At 38.0% G+C, this 24,204-nt stretch overlaps 1 protein-coding gene across 14 annotated transcripts in view; it reads left to right on the forward strand.

Moving 5' to 3' along the window:
* RALGAPA1 (Ral GTPase activating protein catalytic alpha subunit 1) overlaps positions 1-24,204 on the forward strand; it is a 281,001-nt gene that overhangs the window by 207,873 nt on the left and 48,924 nt on the right. For 13 of the 14 annotated variants that reach the window (XM_023751509.1, XM_023751508.1, XM_023751514.1 and 10 more), the window contains 2 exons: positions 9,582-9,705; positions 17,362-17,517. In XM_023751509.1, coding sequence (XP_023607277.1) covers positions 9,582-9,705; positions 17,362-17,517 — 280 coding nt within the window. Of the gene's footprint in view, positions 1-9,581; positions 9,706-17,361; positions 17,518-24,204 lie in introns of those variants that run through there. The other variant, XR_002828508.1, reaches the window with a different exon arrangement.

Here is a 24,204-nt window from a genome sequence, read left to right on the forward strand (position 1 = left end):
GGGATTGAGACCCCAATGGCCCAACTGTAAGTTGACACAGGCCTTTGAAAAAAACCCGATGACTGAATGGGTGGGAAAGGACAGATTCCCACCCAAGACATTGGACCAAGATTCCTTTCCAATTCTATCACCACCATCACCGCCATCATCATTGTCAATGAAATCATCACCATGATTTGCTTACTTCTACTTCTAAACATTCTTCTTATTTCTTTAGATGTGGTTTTAGTACAGACATAAGGACTTTTTTTCCCAATTTTTGCTCATTTTGTATTGTTGTATATAAAATAGGGTCCATAGTCTATTTTCTTTTTTGTTTGACTTCTGACAACTGAGGGCTCATTGCTGCCTATTCTCCATCTGCCCCCCACACAGGAAATCACATAAGAAATCATAGATTTCTTTCTTTTTTATTAAAAATTATTTATTACCACTTCGGTGTCGGGTGAATTTCCCGCCAAAATATAAGATGGTGCGTTAAAATGCCTATATCTTTTGAAGTATGGGTTCGATGAAATGAAATATTTGGTAATACGCAGTTACAATCGGCCCGAGTTTACACGTTTCCCGCACTCCACCGCAAATCTATATGAACCGAGTTTAAGACGGCCTCCGCGGAGTACGCGCAATTCACGCGAGCCGACTTAACTCGTTTCCCGCAACCCAAGTGTTAAGTAAGTCCCAAGAAGAAATGAAGAGCGACATAGCTTCAATAAAAAACTCCATTGAAAGTATCAACAGTAGACTGGGAGAAGCGGAGGACCGAATTAGTGAACTAGAAGACAAGGAAGCAAAACACACTCAAACTGTACGGCAAATGGAGAAAAAAATTAAAAGACAGGAGGAGAGCCTAAGGGAGCTTTGGGACAACATGAAACGAAACAACATACGAATAATAGGGGTGCCAGAACAACAGAAAGATGAACATGGATTAGAAAACCTATTCGAAGAAATAATATCAGAAAACTTCCCTGAGGTGGGGAAGAAAAAAGTCACACAAGCCCACAGAGTCCCAAACAAGGTGAACCCGAAAAGACCCACACCAAGACACATCATAATTACCATGGCAAATGTTCAGGATAAAGAGAGAATCTTACAGGCTGCAAGAGAGAGACGGAAAGTAACATACAAGGGATCTCCCATTAGATTATCAAATGATTTCTCAACAGAAACACATCAGGCCAGAAAAGAATGGACGGAAATCTACAAAGTGATGCAAAGCAAAGGACTGAATCCAAGAATACTCTATCCAGCAAGGCTATCATTCAAAATTGAAGGGGAAATAAGAAGCTTCACAGACAAAAAAGGGCTAAGGGAGTTTATCACCACCAAGCCAGCCATGCAAGAAATGCTAAAGGGACTGGTGTAAAAAAAAGAAACATCAAGCTCAGAAAGAAAACAGCCACACACACACACAAAAAGAAATGGCTACAAACAAGTACCTTTCAATAATAACTTTAAATGTAAATGGACTAAATGCTCCAACCAAAAGACATCGAGTGGCTGAATGGGTAAAAAAACATGACCCATACATCTGCTGTCTACAAGAGACCCACCTCATTAGAAGGGACTCACACAGACTGAAAGTGAAGGGATGGAAAAATATCTTTCACGCAAATGGAAAGGAAAAGAAAGCTGGGGTAGCAATACTTATATCTGACAAAATACATCTCAAAGTGAAGGCCATAGCCAGAGATAAGGAAGGCCACTTCATAATACTAAAGGGATCACTACAACAAGAAGATATAACCCTGGTAAACATATATGCACCCAATGCAGGACCACCCACATACATAAGAAAACTTCTGGAAGATATCAGGGGAGAGATCAACAACAATACAATCATAGTAGGGGACTTTAATACACCACTGACATCTTTGGATAAATCCGCTAGACAAACAATCAGCAAAGAAACAGCAATCCTAAATGACTCACTAGATCAGATGGACTTAATTGACATCTTCAGAACACTTCACCCCACAGCTGCGGAATATACTTTCCTCTCAGGTGCTCATGGGACATATTCAAAAATAGACCACATATTGGGTCACAAGCAAAGTCTCCACAAATTCACGAAGATTGAAGTCATAAAAAGCATCTTCTCAGATCACGAGGGCATAATGTTAGAAATAAACTACAATAAAAACAACCCAAAATACTCAAACACTTGGAAGCTGAATAGCATGTTATTAAATATTGATTGGGTTACCGATGACATCAAAGAAGAAATGAAAAACATCCTGGACACTAATGACAATGAAAACACAACAATCCAAAACCTCTGGGACACAATGAAAGCAGTCCTGAGAGGGAAGTTTATAGCTCTACAGGCCTATCTCAAAAACAAGAAAAAATGGTAGTTAATCATCTAACTCTACAACTCAAAGAATTAGAAAGAGAGCAACAAGAAAACCCCAGAGTGAGCAGAAGGAAGGAGATAATAAAGATTAGAGCAGAAATCAATGAAATAGAGACCAAAAAAACAATACAGAAAATCAATGAAACCAAGAGCTGGTTCTTTGAAAGGATAAACAAGATTGACAAACCCCTTGCCAGGCTCACCAAGAAGCAAAGAGAGAGGACCCAAATAAACCAAATCAGAAATGATAGAGGCGAAATAACAACAGACCCCACAGAAATACAAATGATTGTTAAACAATACTACGGGCAACTCTACTCCAACAAACTAGACAACCTGGAGGAAATGGACAAATTCCTAGAAAAATACAACATTCCAAAACTCAATCAGGAAGAATCTAAAACCTCAATAGGCCAATAACTATGGAAGAAATTGAAGCAGTCATCAGAAAGCTTCCAGCAAACAAAAGCCCAGGGCCAGACGGCTTCACAGGGGAGTTTTACCAAACATTCAAGGAAGAACTAAAACCTACCCTCCTCAGACTACTACAAAAAATTCAAGAGGAAGGAACACTTCCAAGCTCATTCTATGAAGCCAGCATCACCCTAATACCAAAACCAGGTAAAGACATCACAATGAAAGAGAATTACAGGCCAATATCCCTCATGAACATAGATGCCAAAATCCTCAACAAAATCTTAGCAAATCGGATCCAGCAGTACATCAGAAGGATCATACACCATGACCAAGTAGGATTTATCCCAGAGATGCAAGGATGGTACAACATCCGTAAATCAATAAATGTGATACATCACATAAACAAATTGAAAGAAAAAACCACATGGTCATATCAATTGATGCAGAAAAAGCTTTCGACAAAATCCAACACCCATTTTTGATAAAAACTCTCAGAAAGGTGGGAATAGAAGGGTCATACCTCAACATAATAAAAGCCATATATGACAGGCCCACAGCCAACATCATACTCAATGGACAAAAACTAACACCATTTCCCCTAAGAACAGGAACAAGACAGGGTTGCCCACTCTCACCACTCCTGTTCAACATAGTACTGGAAGTATTAGCCATTGCAATTAGGCAAGAAGAAGAAATAAAAGGCATCCAAATTGGAAAAGAGGAAGTAAAACTGTCCTTATTTGCAGATGACATGATATTATACATACAAAACCCTAGAGACTCCATCAAAAAACTACTAGACTTAATACATGAATTTGGCAATGTAGCAGGATACAAAATTAACCCCAAGAAATCTGAGGCATTTCTATATACCAATAGTGAACTTTCAGAAAGAGAGATTAGAAAAACAATCCCATTTACCATCGCACCAGAAAAATTAAGATACCTAGGAATAAACTTAACTAAAGAGGTTAAAGACCTCTACTCAGAAAACTACAGGACGTTGAAAAAAGAGATAGAGGAAGACATAAACAGATGGAAGAACATACCATGTTCTTGGATTGGTAGAATCAACATCATTAAAATGTCCATACTACCCTAAGCAATCTATAAATTCAACGCACTTCCCATTAAAATACCAATGGCCTTCTTCAAAGATCTAGAACTAACTCTCCAAAAATTCATCTGGAATAAAAAAAGACCTCGAATAGCTGCAACGATCCTGAGAAAGAACAAAGTAGGTGGGATCTCAATGCCAGATATCAAGCTGTATTACAAAGCCACTGTTCTCAAAACTGCCTGGTACTGGCACAAGAACAGACATATAGATCAGTGGAATAGAATAGAGAGTCCAGAAATTAGCCCGAACCAATATGCTCAATTAATTTTTGACAAAGGAGGCATGAACATACAATGGAGCCAAGATAGTCTCTTCAATAAATGGTGTTGGGAAAACTGGACAGATATATGCAAGAAAATGAAACTAGACCACCAACTTACACCATACACAAGAATAAACTCAAAATGGATAAAGGACTTAAATGTACGACAGGAAACCATAAAAATTCTAGAAGAATACAAAGGCAACAAAATCTCAGACATATGCCAAAACAATTTCTTCACTGATACAGCTCCTAGGGCAGTTGAAACTAAAGAGAAACTGAACAAATGGGACTACATCAAAATAAAAAGCTTCTGCACAGCAAAAGAAACCATCAACAAAACAACAAGAAAACCCACCTCGTGGGAAAACATATTTGCCAACGTCATATCTGATAAGGGCTTAATCTCCAAAATTTATAGGGAACTCATACAACTTAACAAAAAGAAGATGAACAATCCAATCAAAAAATGGGCAAAGGATCTAAATAGACACCTTTCAAAAGAGGACATTCAGAAAGCCAAGAGACATATGAAAACATGCTCAAAGTCACTAATCATCCGAGAGATGCAAATCAAAACAACAATGAGGTACCATCTCACACCTGTCAGAATGGCCATCATCAACAAATCAACAAACGACAAGTGCTGGAGAGGATGTGGAGAAAAAGGAACACTTGTGCACTGCTGGTGGGAATGCAGACTGGTGCAGCCACTATGGAAGGCAGTATGGAGGTTCCTCAAAAAATTGGAAATGGAACTCCCATTTGACCCTGTGATCCCACTTCTAGGAATATATCCCAAGAAACCAGAAACACCAATCAGAAAGGATATATGCACCCAGATGTTCATAGCAGCACAATTCACCATAGCTAAGATCTGGAAACAGCCTAAGTGCCCATCAGTAGATGAATAGATTAGAAAACTGTGGTACATCTACACGATGGAATACTATGCTGCTGTTAAAAAGAAGGAACTCTTACCATTTGCAACAGCATGGATGGAACTGGAGAGCATTATGCTAAGTGAAACAAGCCAGTCAATGAAGGAAAAATACCACATGATCGCACTCTTTCATGGATAATTAAGACCATTACAAACTTTTGAACAATAATAGATACAGTGGCAGAGCTGCCTCAAACTGTTTGACAGACTGCAGTGGGAAGGCCAGGGAGGGTTGGGGGACAGGAGGGAGGGGAGTAAGAGATCAACCGAAGGACTTGTATGCATCCATATAACCATAACTAATGGACATAAGACACTGGGGGGTAAGGGAGGGCAGGGGCTTGTCAAGGGCGGGGGGGAAAAAAGGACACTTATGTAATACCCTTTGTAATACTTTTAGCGAAAAAAAAAAAAAGATCTTTAATTTCCTTTGACAGTGTTTTATAGTTTTCAGAGTACAGCAGGTCCTGGAATAACATTTTGTTTAACTATGTTTCTTTTTTTTTAACATATGTTTTATTGATTTTAGAGAGGAAAGAAGAGGGAGAGAGAGTTGGAAACATCATTGATGAGAGAGAATCATTGATTGGCTGCCTTCTGCATGCCTCCTACTGGGGATCGAGCCCACAATCCGGGTATGTGCCCTTGACCAGAATCGAACCCAGGACCCTTTTATCCACTGAGTCAAACCGGCTAGAGCTAACTATGTTCATTATATCATTGATGAGGAGGGAAAATCTATTCTTTATGTAGTTTTCACATTCTCCTCACGTCTGAGTGGGTTTTTTCTAGGTACTCCATTTTCTTCCCATATTCCAAAGATGTGCACATTAGATTAATTGGCATATCTAAATTGTCCCAGTATGAGTGAGTGTGGGTGACTGTCTGAGTGCTCCTCTCTGTGATGGAATGGCATTTTGTCCAGGGTTGGTTCCTGTCTTGCACCCTGAGCTACTTAGGTAAACTCCAGCCACCCGTAACTCTGAACTGGAATAAGCAGGTTGAAAAATAATATCTTCTTTTTATCAGTTTTTCTTAAGTGTATAGCTCGTTTACTTTAATGTTTATTAAAAGTATTTAAGAGTTTGGTGATGGTTTTGTGACTAGAAATATGTAGCAGGAGCTTAACTTTTTTTAAAAAAATTTTAAAATCAATTTTTATTGATTTTTATAGAGAGGAAGGGAGAGAGATAGAAACATCAAAATCCTAGGTGTCTAGTGTATAGAAATACAATTGGTTTTTCTATATACATATTGTATCCTGAACGCTTGCTGAACTCATTTATTGAAAGCTCTAATAGCTTTTTGATGTATTCCTTAGGATTTTCTGTGTACAAAATCATCTCATCTGCAAGTAGAGGTAATTTTACCTCTTCCTTTTCAATCAAATTACTAATTCAATCTCTTTATTTGTTATTGATCTGTTCAGGCATTCTATTTCTTCTCTGTTGGTTTTAGTAATGTGTGTCTATCTAGGAATTTGTCCATTTAATCTGATTTATCTAATTTGTTGGCATACAGTTGTTGGTAGTATCTATATACATGAAAGGCTAATATGCTAAGTGTCGCTCCTACTGTCTGACCGGTCGCTATGATGTGCACTGACCACCAGGACACTCAACGCAGGAGCTGCCTAGCTGCAGTGACTTGGCAGCGGCAGTTCTCAGGTGACGCACCTCGAAACCAGAGAGGAGGGAGCCCGATTCCTCACGGGGCCACACAGTTCTACCTTCGGCTGTGGGTTATGTTGTTGCTGGGGCACTGTCGGCCCCGAATCTGGTTTACTGCACACTTGCATTTGTGTTCCACACCCTGTACGACAGCAACTTTGCAGAGTGCCCTCTTGCATCCCCCGGGACCCCTTGAGGGATGTCAGAGAGCCAGTTTTGGCCGGTCCCCACAGGCCAGCCCAAGGGACCCCACCTGTTGGAGGGACCCTGCTCACTCTGCAGGTGAGGGAGGGGGTGGGGGGGACTGAGGAAAGTTGGCTCCAGGGCGTGTCCAGCCCTTCTCACCCAATCCCGCCCCGCCAGCCATCTTCTAATTAATTTCCTTTCAATGTGCACGAATCCATGCACCAGGTCACTACTTCCCTTATAATTCATAAGGTATTTATTTCTGTAAGCTATGTAGTGAGGTCTCTTCTTTTTTTCCCTGATTTTTAGTAATTTGAATTTCTCTTTTTTTCTTGCTTATCTACTGATAGATTGTCAATTTTTTTTTTTTATCATGTCAACCAAGTTTTGGTTTCCTTGATTTTTCTCTATTATTTTTCTATTCTATTTCATTTATTTCCATGCTAGCCTTTATTATTTTTTTCTTTCTGTTTGCTTTGAGTTTAGTTGGTTTTCTTTTTCTAGTTTTTTAAGGTGGAAAATTTAGTTATTGATGTGAGATATTTCCTCTTTTTAATATAGGCATTTACATCCATAAGTTTACCAATGAGCTCTGCTTTACCTGCATGCCATCAGTTTTGGTATGTTATGCTTTCATTTTCATTCATCTCTAATATTTTCTAATTCCCCTTGAGATATATTTTTTGACCCATCAGTTATTTAAATGTACTTTGTTTCATTTCCACATACATGTGAATTTCCCAAATTTTCTTCTTTTACTGATATCTAATTTTATTCCATTGTGATTAGAAAATACACTATGCATAATTTCAGGACTTTCAAATTTATTGAGGCTTGTTTTATGGTTTACCATGTAGTCTATCTTGAAAGATGTTCGATGTATGCATGAGAAGAATGTGTTTTCTGTTACTGTTGGATAGTTTTCTGTAGTTGTCTGTTAGGTCTAGTTGGTTTATACTGTTACTCAAATCTTCTCATTCCTTGTTGATATTCTCTTAGGGTTTTTTTGCCCATTATTAAAAGTGGGGTATTGCCCTAACCGGTTTGGCTCAGTGGATAGAGTGTCAGCCTGCGGACTCAAGGGTCCCAGGTTTGATTCCGGTCAAGGGCATGTACCTTGGTTGTGGGCACATCCCCAGTAGGGAGTGTGCAGGAGGCAGCTGACCGATGTTTCTCTCTCATCAATGTTTCTAACTCTCTATCCCTCTCCCTTCCTCTCTGTAAAAAAAAAAAAAAAATCAATAAAAAAAAGTGGGGTATTGATGTCTCTTACACTGTAGAAATGTCTACTTCTGCCTTCAATTCTGTCTTCTTTCATTTCATGTACTTTGAAGCTCTATTGGTAGGTGCATATATGTTTTTAATTTTCATATTTTCCTGTTAGATTAACCTTTTAACAGTATGAAATGTCTCTTTATCTCTAATAACATTTTTTGTTTTCAAGTCTGATACTAGTATAGCCACTTCAGCTCTCTTGGTTACTCTTTGCATGGTATCTTTTTCCATTTCTTTTGCTATCAACTTTATCAGTGTCTTTGAATCAAAAGTGTGTTTGTGGGGGCCCTGGCTGGTTTTGCTCAGTGAATAGAGCATCGGCCTGTGAACTGAAGGGTCCTGGGTTTTATTCCTGTCAAGGGCACATACCTACTAGTATAAACCAGTAGGGGGTGTGCAGGAGGCAGTCGATCAATGATTCTCTCTCATCATTGATGTTTCTATCTCTCCTCCCTTCCTCTCTGAAATCAATAAAAAATATATATTTTAAAAAAATAAAAGTGTGGTGGTGGTGGTGGTTTGCTTGATTATTTGTTTATTTTCTAGTGAGTTGGCTGAGCTAATGTTGCAAACTCTATTCCCCAGGCCCAGGGTATGTGCCTCTGATCTCCATGCTCATTTTTTTTTTACATTTTTTTTTCTTTTAGTCTTGCTACCAAGGGTTCTCCATCGGTTGACCTAATCTACTTATTAATAAAAGTTTGTGCTTTATTTCCTTTAACCAGTTAGATTTTTATTGTTTACTGTGGATGTAGCTTTGAGGCAGCTATTATGTTCCTAGTGCTTTTTTGCCCCATGTTCACCCAGAGATTAGTAGCTTGGAGGTTCGCTCTGTGATTGCTCCAAAGAAGGTATTGCCTTGGGCTTGCACAGTCTTCCAGACTGTCATGGATGAGAGTTTTATAATATTTGTGTACACATTTCTTCTGTATGATAAGTACTTTTGAAGAAATGAATCATTTCTCATCTCTATTCTCCTATATTATTTCTAAACCACAGTTCCTTTAACTCTGGGATTCAGCCACATTGTACAACAGGCAACTCTTAAGATGCTTCATGCCCTCACACCTATGTGTCTTTCCTGATATAATTCCTCTTCTTCGTCAAATCTTACTTTCACTCAACTCAATATTACCTTCTTCTTCAAGTTTCTCCAGCCTGAAGTAATCATACCTTTCTTCTGTTCCAATGGCAATTTTGTAATTTTTATAATTTTTTTACTTATAATTACTCTTCTCCCTCTACAGATTATAAGATTTAAAGCGTTTTCATCTTTTTATTGCCACATACTTTGTTCACAGAACATCATTATTGGATAATAACCGATAAATTAATCTTTTATTTTATAGCCGAGAGACACACAAGATCGCAGTATTTTATGTTGCTGAAGGACAAGAAGATAAACATTCCATTCTCACAAATACAGGAGGAAGTCAAGCATATGAAGATTTTGTAGCTGGTCTTGGTTGGGAGGTACTGTTGTTAAATTACTAGTATACCAAATATCATTTTATTTCTATTTGGAAGCAGTAGTGGGGTTTTTTCTAGCTTATTTTAGAAGCATTATATTAGGAGAATCAATAACTATACCGTGGGTTTATTATTGTTTCTATCCTATATCTCATCTGCAAAGACAGCAGCAGTTGGGACTTTGAACAGAAATTGTTGACTACTTTATGAGACAATATATTGTCAGAGAGTATGAAACGCATAGGTTTAGAGATCTGGATTTTCTTCACAGCTATGAATAGTAGACTATTAGTCTTCAAACCAAGATATAAATATCCTTGGAACTATACCAAGGCTCTCTAGGGGGCACATCAGCATGTTTAGTTTTAAGGAGATTAGTTTTCAGATAGATGCTCAACTTTACTAAAGTTAATGCCTGAGAACCCTTTTGCAGTCTCTTTCCTCTCCTTTTCTATTCTTTGTTTTGGTAAAAGAAAGGCTTACCACTCACCCACCGAGTCCTGCATTGCCCCAGAAGGTTTAGAACCAAAAAAAGACAGTTCATTCAAGAGATCATGTTTCCGAGAGAGTGTGTTTCTAAAAGCAAAGCAAGAAATATGGAAAGGTACTGCACTTTAGGTCATTCTGGCTACCAACTCACATCAAGTTTCCTATGTCAAATCTATCTTAGAATTGTAAAACAGCAGTGAGATATTTACCACAGAAACTTATATTAATATGTTTATTTTAATTGAAAAATGAAGTGTCAGACATGTTCTGACAAGAAAGTGAATTTGATGTGGCTGATTGATATGTCATTAAGTTAGTAGCAGACATTTTATAAGTATTCAGCAAAATCTATAGCTCTAAGATTTTGATGAAAATATGTTTAAAGCACATATATGTAACATACAGTATACTAGAAATTATCTCTTGCATCATTAAACATGATGAAAATTTTCATTGTAGTTGTCAATTTAATATATAGTTTCTCAAAATTCTTGTAGAGAATACATAAGCAAAATTGTTGAAGGCCACTGCATTAGACTGTAAGCTACTAGAAGGCAGACACTTTTACCCCATTTTGTTTTCTTTTTAAATTCCAGTTCTTGCACAGTGTCCAATACATAAGCCTTTATCATTCAGTTTATATTTTATGGCTGATCTAACCTGCTATTTCACCCTAAGTTATTTGAGCTCTCTGGGTTTGTTTGCTTATTTGTCAAAGGTAATATACTTTTTTTACCCAGCAGATGTGATGTGAAGTCCAGCTGAGATTATGTATGTGGAAAGTATAAAGAAACATTGTAAATAGATTTACAGTTTAAAAAATACAAAGCAGAAAAGTATTGATAATAAGTATTAGTAAAAGCAAGGGACATATGAAAAAGGAACAAATTAGTACACAGCAATGCTAATCAAACAGTGCGGTACTTGCATCAACGATAGACATATCGCTGAAACCGGTTTGGCTCAGTGGATAGAGCGTCGGCCTGCGGACTCAAGGGTCCCAGGTTCAATTCTGGTGAAGGGCATGTACCTGGGTTGCGGGCACATCCCCAGTAGGAGATGTGCAGGAGGCAGCTGATCGATGTTTCTCTCTCATCGATGTTTATAACTCTCTATCTCTCTCCCTTCCTCTCTGTAAAAAATCAATAAAATATATTTTTTAAAAAAGATAGACATATCTATCAATTAAATACAATTGAGATTCCAGAAATAAACCCATATATCTATGGTCAACTGATTTTCAACAAGAGTACCAAGACCATCTAGTGGAGAAAGAATACTCTTTTTAATGAATAATGCTGGAACACCTGGAAAGCCACATGCAAAAGAATGAAGTTGGATTCTTACCTCTCACACTGTATATAAAAATTAACTCAAATGGATCAAAGACCTGAATGTAAGCGCTAAAACTATAAAACTCTTAGAAGACTGGTTTCAGTTGTTGAATCTAAGTGGTAGATGTAGGAGTGTTCTTTCAACCTTGCTGTATGTTTGAAAAATCTAACAATAAAAAAGAGGAAAAAAAACTCTTAGGCCCGGCCAGTGTAGCTCAGTGGTTGAGTTTCAACCTATGAACCAGGAGGTCACAGTTTGATTCCCAATTGAGCACATGCCCGGATTCTGGGCTCAATCCCCAGTAGGGGGCTTGCAGGAGGCATTCGATCAATTATTCTCTCTCATCTTTGCTGTTTCTATCTCTCTCTCCCTCTCCCTTTTTCTCTGAAATCAACAAAAATATATTTTTTAAAAAAACTCTTAGAAGACAAAAATGGGTCAATCTTCATGACCTTGGATTTGGCAAGGGATTCTTTTTTTTTTTTCAGCTGTATTGAAGTATAATTTATAAATAATGGGAATTTTTAGATATGACACTAAAAACATGAACAGCAAAGGGAAAACAATAAATTGGACTTCATTAAAATTTAAACTTTTGTGCTTCAAAGAGCATTATCAACAAAGTGAAAAGACAACCCACAGAATTGGCAAATATAATTGCAAATCACTTCTAAAATTTGCAAACAACTTACATAAATTAATAATTAGAAGACAACCCAGTTTAAAAAATGGCCAAAGGACATTTTTCCTAAGAAGATAAACAACCAGTAAGCACATGAAAAAAATGCCTGTTATCATTATCAGAGAAATGCAAATCAAAACCACAGAGATACCACTACTAGGATGACTAGAATCAAATAGTTATAGCAGTAATAATAACTGTAGGCTAGGATTTGGAGCAATCTGAACCCTAAACAAAATATGGTATATCCATATGAAAATATTATTCAGCCATGAAAAGGAATGAAGTACTGACATCTGAAAATATTCAGGCTTCAATCAGAAATTATACAAAGAACCAGGAAAGTCTCAAACTGAATGAAAAGACAATAGATGCCAAAACCAAGAGGACAAAGATTTTGGTTCTTTGTTTAGTTAATCCTCACAAAGGGTATTTCTCTCATTGCTTTTCAGAGAGTGGAAGTAAGGGAGGGAGGGAGGGAGAGAGAGAGACAGACAGATATCGACTGGTTGCCTCCCATACATGCTCCAATCAGGAGCAGGGAGTGAACCCGTCACCGAGGTGTACATGTTCTTGATCAGGAATCGAACCAGCAACCCTTCGGTGCACTGGTCAACGCTCTAACCACTGAGCACACCAGCCAGGGAAAAATGACAGACTTTAAAGTGACATAATGGAAATGCTTCAACAAGCAATTGGGAACACAGTTGAAACAAATGAAAAAATAGAAAGTCTTTCAATGTGCACAAATCCATGCACTGGGGCACTAGTATGTACATAACTACAATAAGCTATCCTAGATAATAAAACCTTAATATGCAAATCGACCGAACGGCAGAACGACCAGTTGCTATGATGCACACTGACCACCAGGGGGCAAATGGTCAATGCAGGAGCTGCCCCCTGGTGGTCAGTGCGCTCCCACGGGGAACACCGCTCAGCCAGAAGCCGGGCTCATGGCTGGCAAGCACAATGGCAGTGGTGGGAGCCTCTCCCGCCTCCGCGGCAGCACTAAGGACCCCTCAGGGGATGGCCCGGACTGCGAGAGGGCACAGCCCCCCCCCCCCCCATGCACAAATGTCGAGCACCAGGCCTCTAGTGTACATATAATACCAAGAGCAACCACTAAAAAACATACCAAGAAATAAACTTTAAAAATACACTCAAAAATGATAGATAAGCCCTGACCAAGTGTCTCAGTTGTTTGGAGTGTTATCCCATGCACCAAAACGCTGTAGGTTCAATCCTGGGTAGAGGCATGTACGGGAGAATCTTTCTCTCTCTTTCTGTCTCTCTCTCTCTCTCTCTCTCTCTCTCTCTCTCTCTCTCTCTCCCTCCCTCTCTCTCCCTCTCCCTTCCTCCCTCTAAGTATATCCTGGGGTGAGGATTTAAAAACAAGAGAGATAAAAATGGAATTCTAGATAATTTTAACCCATAGGAGGCAGGAAAAATAAAAGAGAAACAATAAAACAGAAGATAAAAAATAAAATTACAGGCTTAAGCCCTAACATATCAGTCATTATATAAGTATGCTAAATATGTCTAAATATACCACTTAAAAATTGGCAAACTGGATCAAAAAATCCACATATGCACTAGGAAAAAGAGTATTTCCTAAAATAAAACTAAGGTATAATCCTTACCTAACCTTTGTCCCTCTCAGAAATATGATGGGAATTACCTGCCCTAAGCCTTCCTTCATTAGAGATATTACTGTACTCTGGAATTTGAGCAGAAGCTTAAATCTCCAGGATTTTAAAGCACAAAATATAAATACAAGCTGGGAAAGTAAACCAAATTTTTCTTATTGTTCCTCACCAACATCCCTCTTCATCTGCAACTCCCCAGAGTGATGAGCACAGATTAGTGGAGGCAGCACAGGTGAGCACTCAGCTGCCTCTCAATTCATTCCTCCTCCCCCTCCTCCTCCTCCTCTCCTCTTTTCCTTCTCTCCTCCTTCGCTTGTTCCTCCTCCCCCTCCCCCAAAGGCTGAAGGCAGGACCCTTCCAGTCCTCATAACCTGCCCTTTCTCCAGTCCTGGGGATGGAGGCATTGAGCCCCACAACGGGGTGACACACAGTGCTCATTGTCTCTGCCTGGCTTTACTTAGAGGGAATGCAGTTGTCCTCCTCTGTAAAGGTCTGAGAACGTTGACTATAGAGAAGTCTTACATGCTTTTACTTGGTCAAGTATTTCTCACAAATTTTGTTACCAGAATACCATTCTAATAACTTGCAGTTGTGTGAAAAACTGTTTTGTAATAAAGTCTATGTTTGTATTTCGAAGAAGAAAAAAGGAAGAAGAAACTCACTTAATATATAAAAATATAGGCTACTAGATAGTAAAAGGATGGAAAGTTATATCATGCAAATATTAAAGAAAAATCAGAGTGGCTACAATTAATAGTGGGCTTCAGAAACTTACCATAGACAGGGAGAACATTATCTATAATAATAAAAGCATAATATGCTAATTAGACAGGACAGCCAACCGACCTTCCAGATGAAGCCAGGGCTGTGAGGGCTGAGGCAGCTGCCGCGGCTGCAAGAGCCAAGCCCCTTGCACGAATTTCGTGCATCGGGCCTCTAGTGCAGTGGTCGGCAAACTGCGGCTTGGCAAACCGCAGCTTGTGAGCCACATGCGGCTCTTTGGCCCCTTGAGTGTGGCTCTTCCACAAAATACCGACTTCTGCGCATGGGCCACAAAGTTTCAATCGCACGGTACATGCGCGCCCCCACGTGGTATTTTGTGGAAGAGCCACATTCAAGGGGCCAAAGAGCCGCATGTGGCTCACGAGCTGCGGTTTGCCGACCACGGCTCTAGTGTAATGATAAAAGGGTCACTCCACCAAGAAGACATAACAGTCCTGTATGTGCAATAAACAGCAGAACTGCAAAATATGTGAAGCAAAACTGACAAAACTGAAAGAAGAAATGAACAAATCCACAATTATAGATGGAAACTTCACCACTCTCTCAACAACTAAAAGAAGAACCAGACAGAAAATCAGCAAGTATGTGGAAGAACTCAACACCATCATCAGGAGGGATTAATTGCATTTATACAGCACTCTGCCTGACAACAACAGAATACATATTCTTTTTAAGTTCCCAAAATAGACCATATGTTGAACCATAAAACAAACTTCAAATTTAAAAGCATTGAAATCATATAATGGGATCAAATTGGAAATCATTAACTGAAAAATCTGCAAACACTTGGGAGGGTTGCATACTCTATAATTTCATATATGTAACATTCTTGAAATGACAGTTTTGGTAGTGAAGAACAGATTAGTTATTGCCAGGGATTAAGGAGGCAGTGGGGTGGGAGTGAATCATGTAACAGGGCAACATGATGGATCCTCTCATGATGAAAATGTTGTCTTTTAACTTTATCAATGTCAGTATCCTGGTTATAATATAGTTTTTCACTGGAGGAATCTGGGTAAAAGGTACATGGGATTTCTTTTTATTATTTCTTAAAACTTCATGTGAATTTTCAATGATCTCCAGATAAGAAGGTTATTTAAAAAGAATAGAGATCAGCAAGTGTTACCGAAGTGTTTACAGCAAGGGAACATTAAACTGAGACTTTCTCCTTTACATAATCAGATAATTGACTTGAAAATAACTTTGTCACTAAAAAAAAAAAAAACTACACTAAGATACTATTTTCACCTATCAGATTAGCAAAGATCATAAAGTTTGATAATTTGAAATGGTGTGAGGGAAACAGGTACTCTCATACACTATTGGTGCCATGTATGAAAAGCAATTTGGCTAGTGGGTTTCAAAATTAAAAGTGCACATGCCCTTTGACTTACAGTTCCATTTTGGAGTATTTGTCCTACAGATCTACTTTCACAAATGCAACATGATGTGTTCAGTGTTATTCACTGCAGCATTGACTGTAATGGCAAAAGATTGGAAACAACTTAGAAATCCTTCAAGTAGGGGACTAGTTAAATTATTGTTCATCAAGAAAATGAACTGTGAAGCCATGAAAACAAAAATGAGGAAACTCTTTACTTACTAATAAGGAGTATTTTACAAGACATTTTAAGTGCAAAAGAAGCAAAGTGCAGAACATTGTATATGCGTGCTATGTGTATGTATATACACACATACATAAAATAATTTAATTGTATATACAGAGAACATTTTTGGAAGGATACTTAAGAAATTGCTTTCTGGGAAAGCTGAGTAGCCAAAGATGAGATATGGAAGGTATATCTTTCGAATTGTTAATTATATGAATGTATTACTGAATCAATCTCATATAGTAATGGTATAAAAATTAGTGGTATGTTCACCCATTAGTAGCTGATACTGATGGTTAAAAGACATATCTCTTCACCAAGTACAGAGATTTTATTTTTATAATTCTTCACTTTATCAGATATCCAGATTTATTATTTAAAAACATATGTATAAGTGGTTTCTCTGAATGGAGAAATTTAAGCAGTGTTTAAAATTTTTTTCACCATTATTTCTTTAATTTTCTATAATGAACTTAAGTTGCTGACTTCCATGCATCACACAGATCCAGGGAATATAATTCAATGCAACAGCCCTGATATTAGCCTTTATTGTATCTAGAATCAGAAAAAAAGATATTTAAAAATCTTTGCACAGATTGATTCCTAGTTCGATGCATTTGAAGTATGCTTAAATTCTGCATTTTGATATTCTTGTTTTGGGCTAATGATACGTACTAATAATTAGGAAGGCAGTTTTGAGGAGTAAATATGATACACCTAATTAATAATTTTATCAAAGTGGCATTACTGTTTTAACTTTTCCCGAAATCATTTCCAGTCTTGATTTTTGCTACTTGATTTTTACTCTGTGGCCTTGGTGTCCCCCACAGCCTTTACAATTTACCATTAACACCTAGTAGCCTAATTAAAGATTCATAGTACACAGCAGTTCATTTCTTTTCTAATTAACTCCTATTAATTAGGGATCTTCAAATACTTAAGAAAAAATACTAAAGTGAATAGAGCAGCTCTAACTGGTAATTCTGGGTCAAGCATTGATTGATCCCTTTGTTCCCCTTGTTTTTACAAAGTGAAAAGTTTGCTCTTTTTCAACTGAGTTTTTTTTAATTTTGTTTAGTTGATTAATATTGTGTCTCTTCATTGCTTCTAGGTAAATCTTACAAACCATTGTGGTTTCATGGGAGGACTACAAAAAAACAAAAGCACTGGATTGACCACACCATATTTTGCTACCTCTACAATGGAAGTAATTTTTCATGTATCAACAAGAATGCCTTCTGAGTCTGATGACTCTTTGACCAAAAAAGTAAGTGTTAAAATCCTGGTATTTACAAAAATTAATATATAAAATATGTAAGTACTAGTAATCTAGTTGATCAAACACTAATTCTGAGTACTCACCCAATATCTTCAGAAACAGTATTGTTATAGAACAAACTCTATTTTCTTTAATGATATGATTGATAGTCTTAACTAAAGATTTGCCTTCAAGAAAATGGAGACCTGACAAATTGAAAAACTTGTGTATACAAAGTTGTGAAATTATATTTCAAGTCCCTTTGTATGGATAGATATATTTATATTGATTGAAGGAGGGGGGAAAAAGTAAATTATTACAAAAGCACTTAAAATATAACATTCTTTATTATAAATTTTAATTAAAACTAAAATAGCAGATAAAATAAGCCTTATTTAATTTAAGTAAATTTTACGAGAGAGATAGTGGAGTAATTTTGATGGCCCACACCTTTTAAAACCTATGACACCATTTTACTGTAGCTGGCACCGTTATTCAAAAATCATTTTAATGACCACAGGGATACCTCAGAGAACAGTTGTGTGTATATGGTTTTGTTAGGAAGAAATACTTTAAAATTAAAATCTTATCCAACATTTCTTCTCTTTGCCTTCTCCAATTCCTCCATCTTTTCTTCCTCCTCCATCTTTTCTTCCTCCTCCATTTATTCAAAACTGCTGCATGTAACCAACTTAATATCATAGGTCATTTTACTTGATATTTTGTTGCTTGATATCAAAGCTCTGTACACTTCATAATAAGCTATGAAAACAGTGCTCTTATCACACTATTGAAAAGGAACTTCAGAACTCTTCTCAAATATTTTATAAGATTGATTTAATATCCTTGATGCATTTTGTTTATATTTTAGAATATTGTTGGAAAATGCTTACTAAATGAGTAATGGTTAGTAAAAGTAATATAAGGACGCTAATTAGATTGAAATGAGTAATAAAGGTGAAGATAATTGATAAATGTAGGAAAGCATGTTCAATAGAGGTTTGCTATAGAATTTCTTGGCATGTAGTTTTTAGAATTACAAAAAGAGCCATGATGGACACAGACAATAGTGTGGTAGGTTTAGGAGGAGGTGTGTAAGTATGAGTATAATACAAAAAGATAAATAATTTTAATCATTAAGAACTTGGCAGTGACTCATATTTATCATCATCATCATTTTTTGGCTCCATGGATACAACTTTTAAACCCCAGAACAGTCTAAAATTAATAGTACCTTAGATTGCAAGCATAAGAGCAGAATAAAGTATATCATTTTTTGTTAAAATACTTTTTAAAAATTATGTCAGGATATTTTTACTTCACTATATCAAACCTGATCATTATATGGTACTTAAACTTTCGTACCTGTGACCTTTGTAGAAATGTCAAGTAAGATTTATTATTTCATTCAAAACATTCACAATGGTTTGTCTCTATATAATAAGAATCTGAAATGGATGTTTAACAATCAGGTATCACAACAAAATTAATTTTGGAAATGATAACACCATTTAAGAATTGTTAAACAGTTGAGTTCTATTTGAAATTATACTTTTAAATGGTGAAAATTTTAAATATTGGAATTTTGAGGGATTAAACCTTGAACACTAAGAGTTTCATATAAGTATAGAAAGGTGTTTTTTTTAAATATAAAATATATATGCAACATGAAATTTACCATTTTAACTACTTTAAATGTACAGTCCATTGGCATAAAATTCATTTACTGTTATACACCCATCACTAGTATCCTTTTCCAGAACTTTTTTATTTTCATTTAGTTCAAAATATTTTTTATTTTCTCTTGAGAATTTTTGACCCATGTATTATTTAGAAGTGTGTTATTTAATCTCTAAGTATTTTGAAATTTTAAATGTCGCTGCTTTCACATATATAGTACCTACCATATAAAAGTAAAACCTGTCAACTTAATATTTATTACTCTATATACTGAGTTTTCCTTTTTCCTGTTCTTTATTACTCTTGTCCTTAATCTGCTCTTCAGAGTGCTAGTATGTAAGATTTTTCTAAGTAACAGGCTTATATTTTAGCTCTATTATAGTATCAATTTCTTTTTAATAAAAGGTTAAATGTTTAAACTTAATCATAGAAACCAGTTGTCTTATACCAGTTCCCCTTAATAAAAAATCACTTTCTGTATTGGCATTTTTTCTCCTGAATTTAATAAATTCCACATTAGAGGTAATAAGTTGAGGCCTAGAACATGTGTCCTATTACAAATGAACAATTGGATATCATTAGGTTGTCCCCCTTTCCTTTGTACATATATCTTTAGTGTGTTAATCCATTCAGTAGACACATTAATGAGCACTGGTTGAAGTGTAATATTGGAGGATGTAAGGCTCGTTGACCTCAGCATGGAGTTTAATACCTCTAATTAAATTAGATAGTCGACAGTCAGTATAAAGAAATAGCCATGCCTCTGGCAAGCTAGAATTATTTATGACTCTGGTTCTTTGTTTTAAACTTGAAAGGAGAAACTCATTTATATCTAGTTTACAGAAACTAATTTGAGTTCTCACTTTTTATTTAAAATATGTGGTGATTTTGTACATTATTTTTAAGCATTTTATTTTCTCAGAATAAGAGGTAAATATCTTTGAACATATTTAAATATATCCTTTTATTTCTTGTGATGAGGAGCTTTTTCAAGGCTCAAGACAGTAAGAACAGAATTTTTACAATATAGACTATACTTCCTTTTTTTTTAGACTGTACTTCTTGAACAAATTAACCAAACATTCAACCTAACAAAGTAGTCTCTCTCAGAAATATTATTCCACCATATCAAAAATCCTGATATAACCCTAGTTCAAATCATCTGTTCTATAAATTATCTCTACCTGAGGAGGATTGATGGAAAATGGTTAAAAATAATTTCCACTTAACTGAGTTTATTCACCCCTAAAAAAATCAAAAGTGCTGCAAGCATTGGTATAAAGTGTTCACAGGAGCTTGTCTCATTTCCTCTGTCTCCTTGTTCTAGCCACTTGCTGATACTCTGCTTCATAGGTAGCTGAATCATCCTTTTACGAGTTTGATAAAGATCAAGTTCAGATAATTGTAACATATTTAGTTGGACTCTCTAGTCTATCTTTCATTTCCTGGATTCCCCCCCCCCCCCAAAAGAGGGGAAAGAAGCCTTTTATTGATGTCAGTTTCTTCTGAAATACTGTTAGTGTAATGGACAGCAATTCATTTTCTTTTTAAAAATTTGGTCACAATAGTTTAGCAAATGAGTGAGCTTTTATAGACCCGTTTGGTCTGATTTTAATATTTCCTATTTTTATTTTATTTGGGAATATAATTGCAATATACTTTACTTTCCAAAGAACTATATGCTAAATATAGTCTGGAGAATAAGTTCAAAAAAATTTAAGGAATAACAAAATTTTAATTATTTTAGTAAAAGTGTAGTAATATAATAGTTAATAAATGTTATGGAATTATACCCATGGTTTCAGTCCCAAAATATAACAACCTTACATAAAATAATTCTATTTTAATGTCATAGACTCTATCCTTAACCCCAATTTCTATAAATACACTCCTAATGATAAGAATAGATAGAGAAACCAGAAAATACAAATGCTCCAGAGTAAATTTCTCTCACTACTGGAAATGATATAATTTGTGTGGTATAAAAATGGTTTCTCATTGCATGTAGAATAAAATTTGAATTCCCCACTATGGCCTTCAATGCCCTACGTGACTTGGCCACCTTCCTGCCTACCCCTCTGGTCTCATCTTCTGTTGCTTTCTTTTCCCTTTACCACATGTGGCCTTACTGGCTGTCATTCTAATCTGCCAGCATGTCAAGTTTGTTCTTATCTCAGGAGTATGCACTTACTATTCTTTCTATTTGAAATGCTCTTTCTCCACATCATCAGGCTTTCTCATTTTCATTGTCCTATTCTCAGACTCATATAGACAGTTCCTCAGAGAATCCTTTCCAGATCATCCTAGCAAAGTAGCCCCCTCTACCCAGTAACTCCATCACATACCCAATTTTATTTTGTTTATAGCATTTATCACCTTCAAAGTGGCATATTAAAATAAATTCCATAATTGCAGATAATTGTTTTTATGCTTACACTATGTAATGATAGGGAAAAAATTAACTAGTACTGTGGTATTATCCTTTTAATTATTAATTATTATTTATTGAGTGTCTACTCTACTAAGGTATCATGTACTAGATAGATGCTGTGCCTATTGCGTCAAGAAGCTTTTTTTTAATATATATATTTTTATTGATTTCAGAGAGGAAGGGAGAGGGAGAAAGAGATAGAAAGATCAATGATGAGAGAGCATCATTGATCGGCTGCCTCCTGCACACCCCCTACTGGGGATCAAGTCTGCAACCCGGGCATGTGCCCTTGACTGGACTCGAACTCAGGACCCTTCAGTCTGCAGGCTGATGCTCTATCCACTGAGCCAAACCAGCTAGAGCAAGATGCTTTTCTTAGTTACTAAAAAATAAATGAATGATCCACACAGGAAGTGAATGTATGAAAACATATGTGGCTATAAGAATGTGTATGAACGTATGCTTTTCACATGATTGAGGAGTATATGATATTGTATGTTTTGCTACATACGAGTGTCTGGAAGATTAGGGAAAACATGAGGGTGTGGGGCAGTATTACTCATTTTCAATTTCTGCATGTATACCCACTATCTGCTGAAGTAACTACCTAACCTAATTACCTTCTTTGCATTCTTCAAGTTGCCATTATAGCTTAGTTTTCTTTGATACTTGCCTTTGGGGGAGTATATTTAGAGCATTGTCTACATTGTTAATTATTAATTTACTAGATACCTATTGCACAAAATTCGTGCACGGGGGTGGGGGGGTGTCTCTCAGCTGGCCTGCACCCTCTCCCATCTGGGACCCCTCAATCGGGCCTAAACCAGCAGTCAGACATCCCTCTCACAATCCGGGACGCTGGCTCCTAACTGCTCGCCTGCCTGCCTGCCTGGTTGCCACTAACCACTTCTACCTGCCAGCCTGATCATCCCCTAACGGCTCCCCTACCAGCCTAATTGACGCCTAACTGCTCCCCTGCTGGCCTGATCACCCCCAACTGCCCTCCCTGCCGGTCATCTTGTGGTGACCATCTTATGACAACGTGGCTTGAAGGCCCCAACCTCCCTCCCCTGCTGGCCTGATTGCCCCCAACTGCCCTCGCCTGCTAGCCTGGTCACCCACAACACTAGAGGCCCGGTGCAGAGCAGGCCTAAGCCAGCAAGTGGTCATCCCCTGAGGGGTCCCAGATGCGAGAGGGCACAGGCCGGGCTGAGGGACCACCCCCGAGTGCACAAATTTTTGTGACCAGGCCCAGGGGATTGGGCCTAAGCTGGCAATCAGACATCCCTCTGGCAGCCCGGGAGCCCTCGGGGAATGTCCACTTGCCAGCGGGGAGCAGGCCTAAGCTGCAGTCTGACATCCTTAGTGCTACTGAGGAGGCGGGAGAGGCTCCCACCACCATCGCTGTACTGGCAGCCTCCAGCCTGGCTTGTGGCTGAGCAGAGCTCCCCTGTGGGAGCGCACTGACCCCCAGAGGACAGCTCCTGCATTGAGCATCTGCCCCCTGGTGGTCAGTGTGTGTCACCAGTCATTCCCAGTCATTCTGCTGTTAGGGTCAATTTGCATATTACCCTTTTATTATATAGGACTAGGGGCCCAGTGCACGAAATCCCGTGCACTGGGGGGGGGGGTGTCCCTCAGCCCAGCCTACCCCCTCTCACATACTGGGAGTCCTCAGGGGATGTCCTAGTAACGGCTTAGGCCCGCTCCCTGCTCCCCTTGGGGATAGGGCCTAAGCCGCAGTCTGGCCTCCCTTTGTGGGAGGTGACCGAGCTGATCAGGGGAAGGCACCAGCCCCATCACCCCGCTGCTGCAGCCACTGCCAGTCACCGCAGCCACCAAGGTGTTTTCATCAACATGGACTCCCGTCCCTTCACCATGAAAAAATGACAACTTTCTTTAGGCATTTTCAAGATGTGTCTTTCATATAATAAAAATTTCTTTATTATTTTTTTTTTATCCTCACCTGAGGATATGTTTCCATTGATTTTTAGAGAATGTGGAAGAGAAAGGGAAAGACAGAGAGAAACATCAAAGTGAGAGGAACACTTTGATTGGTTGCCTCCTGCATGAGCCCTGACCTGGGCCCCGGCCAGGGAGGAGCCTGCAACCTAGGTACATGCCCTTGGTCAGAATTGAACTCAGACCCTGCCATCGGCAAGCCAAGGCATTATCTACTGAGCCAAACCGGCTAGGGCAGGATATGACATTTCTTAGCCCTCCAGCAGCGGACCTTCGTTTTTTTCTCCAGGAGTGTGGTGAAAAACCCTAGATCACCTTTTTGGATTCTTATTACCCAAGTTACTAAGAATATTACCAGTGGCATACAGGGAGCTTAACCAATGAGCGGTCAGAAAAGGTGTTTCCTCTGTAGTTCACACCAATCGCCGGCTGGGGGGGGTTGTGACCCCCCCCCCCCCGCGGGGAAAAAGCCTACCCCCCCCGGTTTATTTTTTTGGGGGGGGGGGAAAAATATTCCCCCCCCTCGGACGGGGGGGGGCCTCTTCCCCCTAAAAAAAAAAAACTTTCTCCCTTAGGGGGGGCCCCCCCCCCCCCCCCCTGCTGTCTGTTTTGTTTAGTTTCTA

Source organism: Myotis lucifugus, unplaced genomic scaffold, assembly GCF_000147115.1.
Source record: "Myotis lucifugus unplaced genomic scaffold, Myoluc2.0 scaffold_22, whole genome shotgun sequence".
Lineage (NCBI taxonomy): Eukaryota > Metazoa > Chordata > Mammalia > Chiroptera > Vespertilionidae > Myotis > Myotis lucifugus.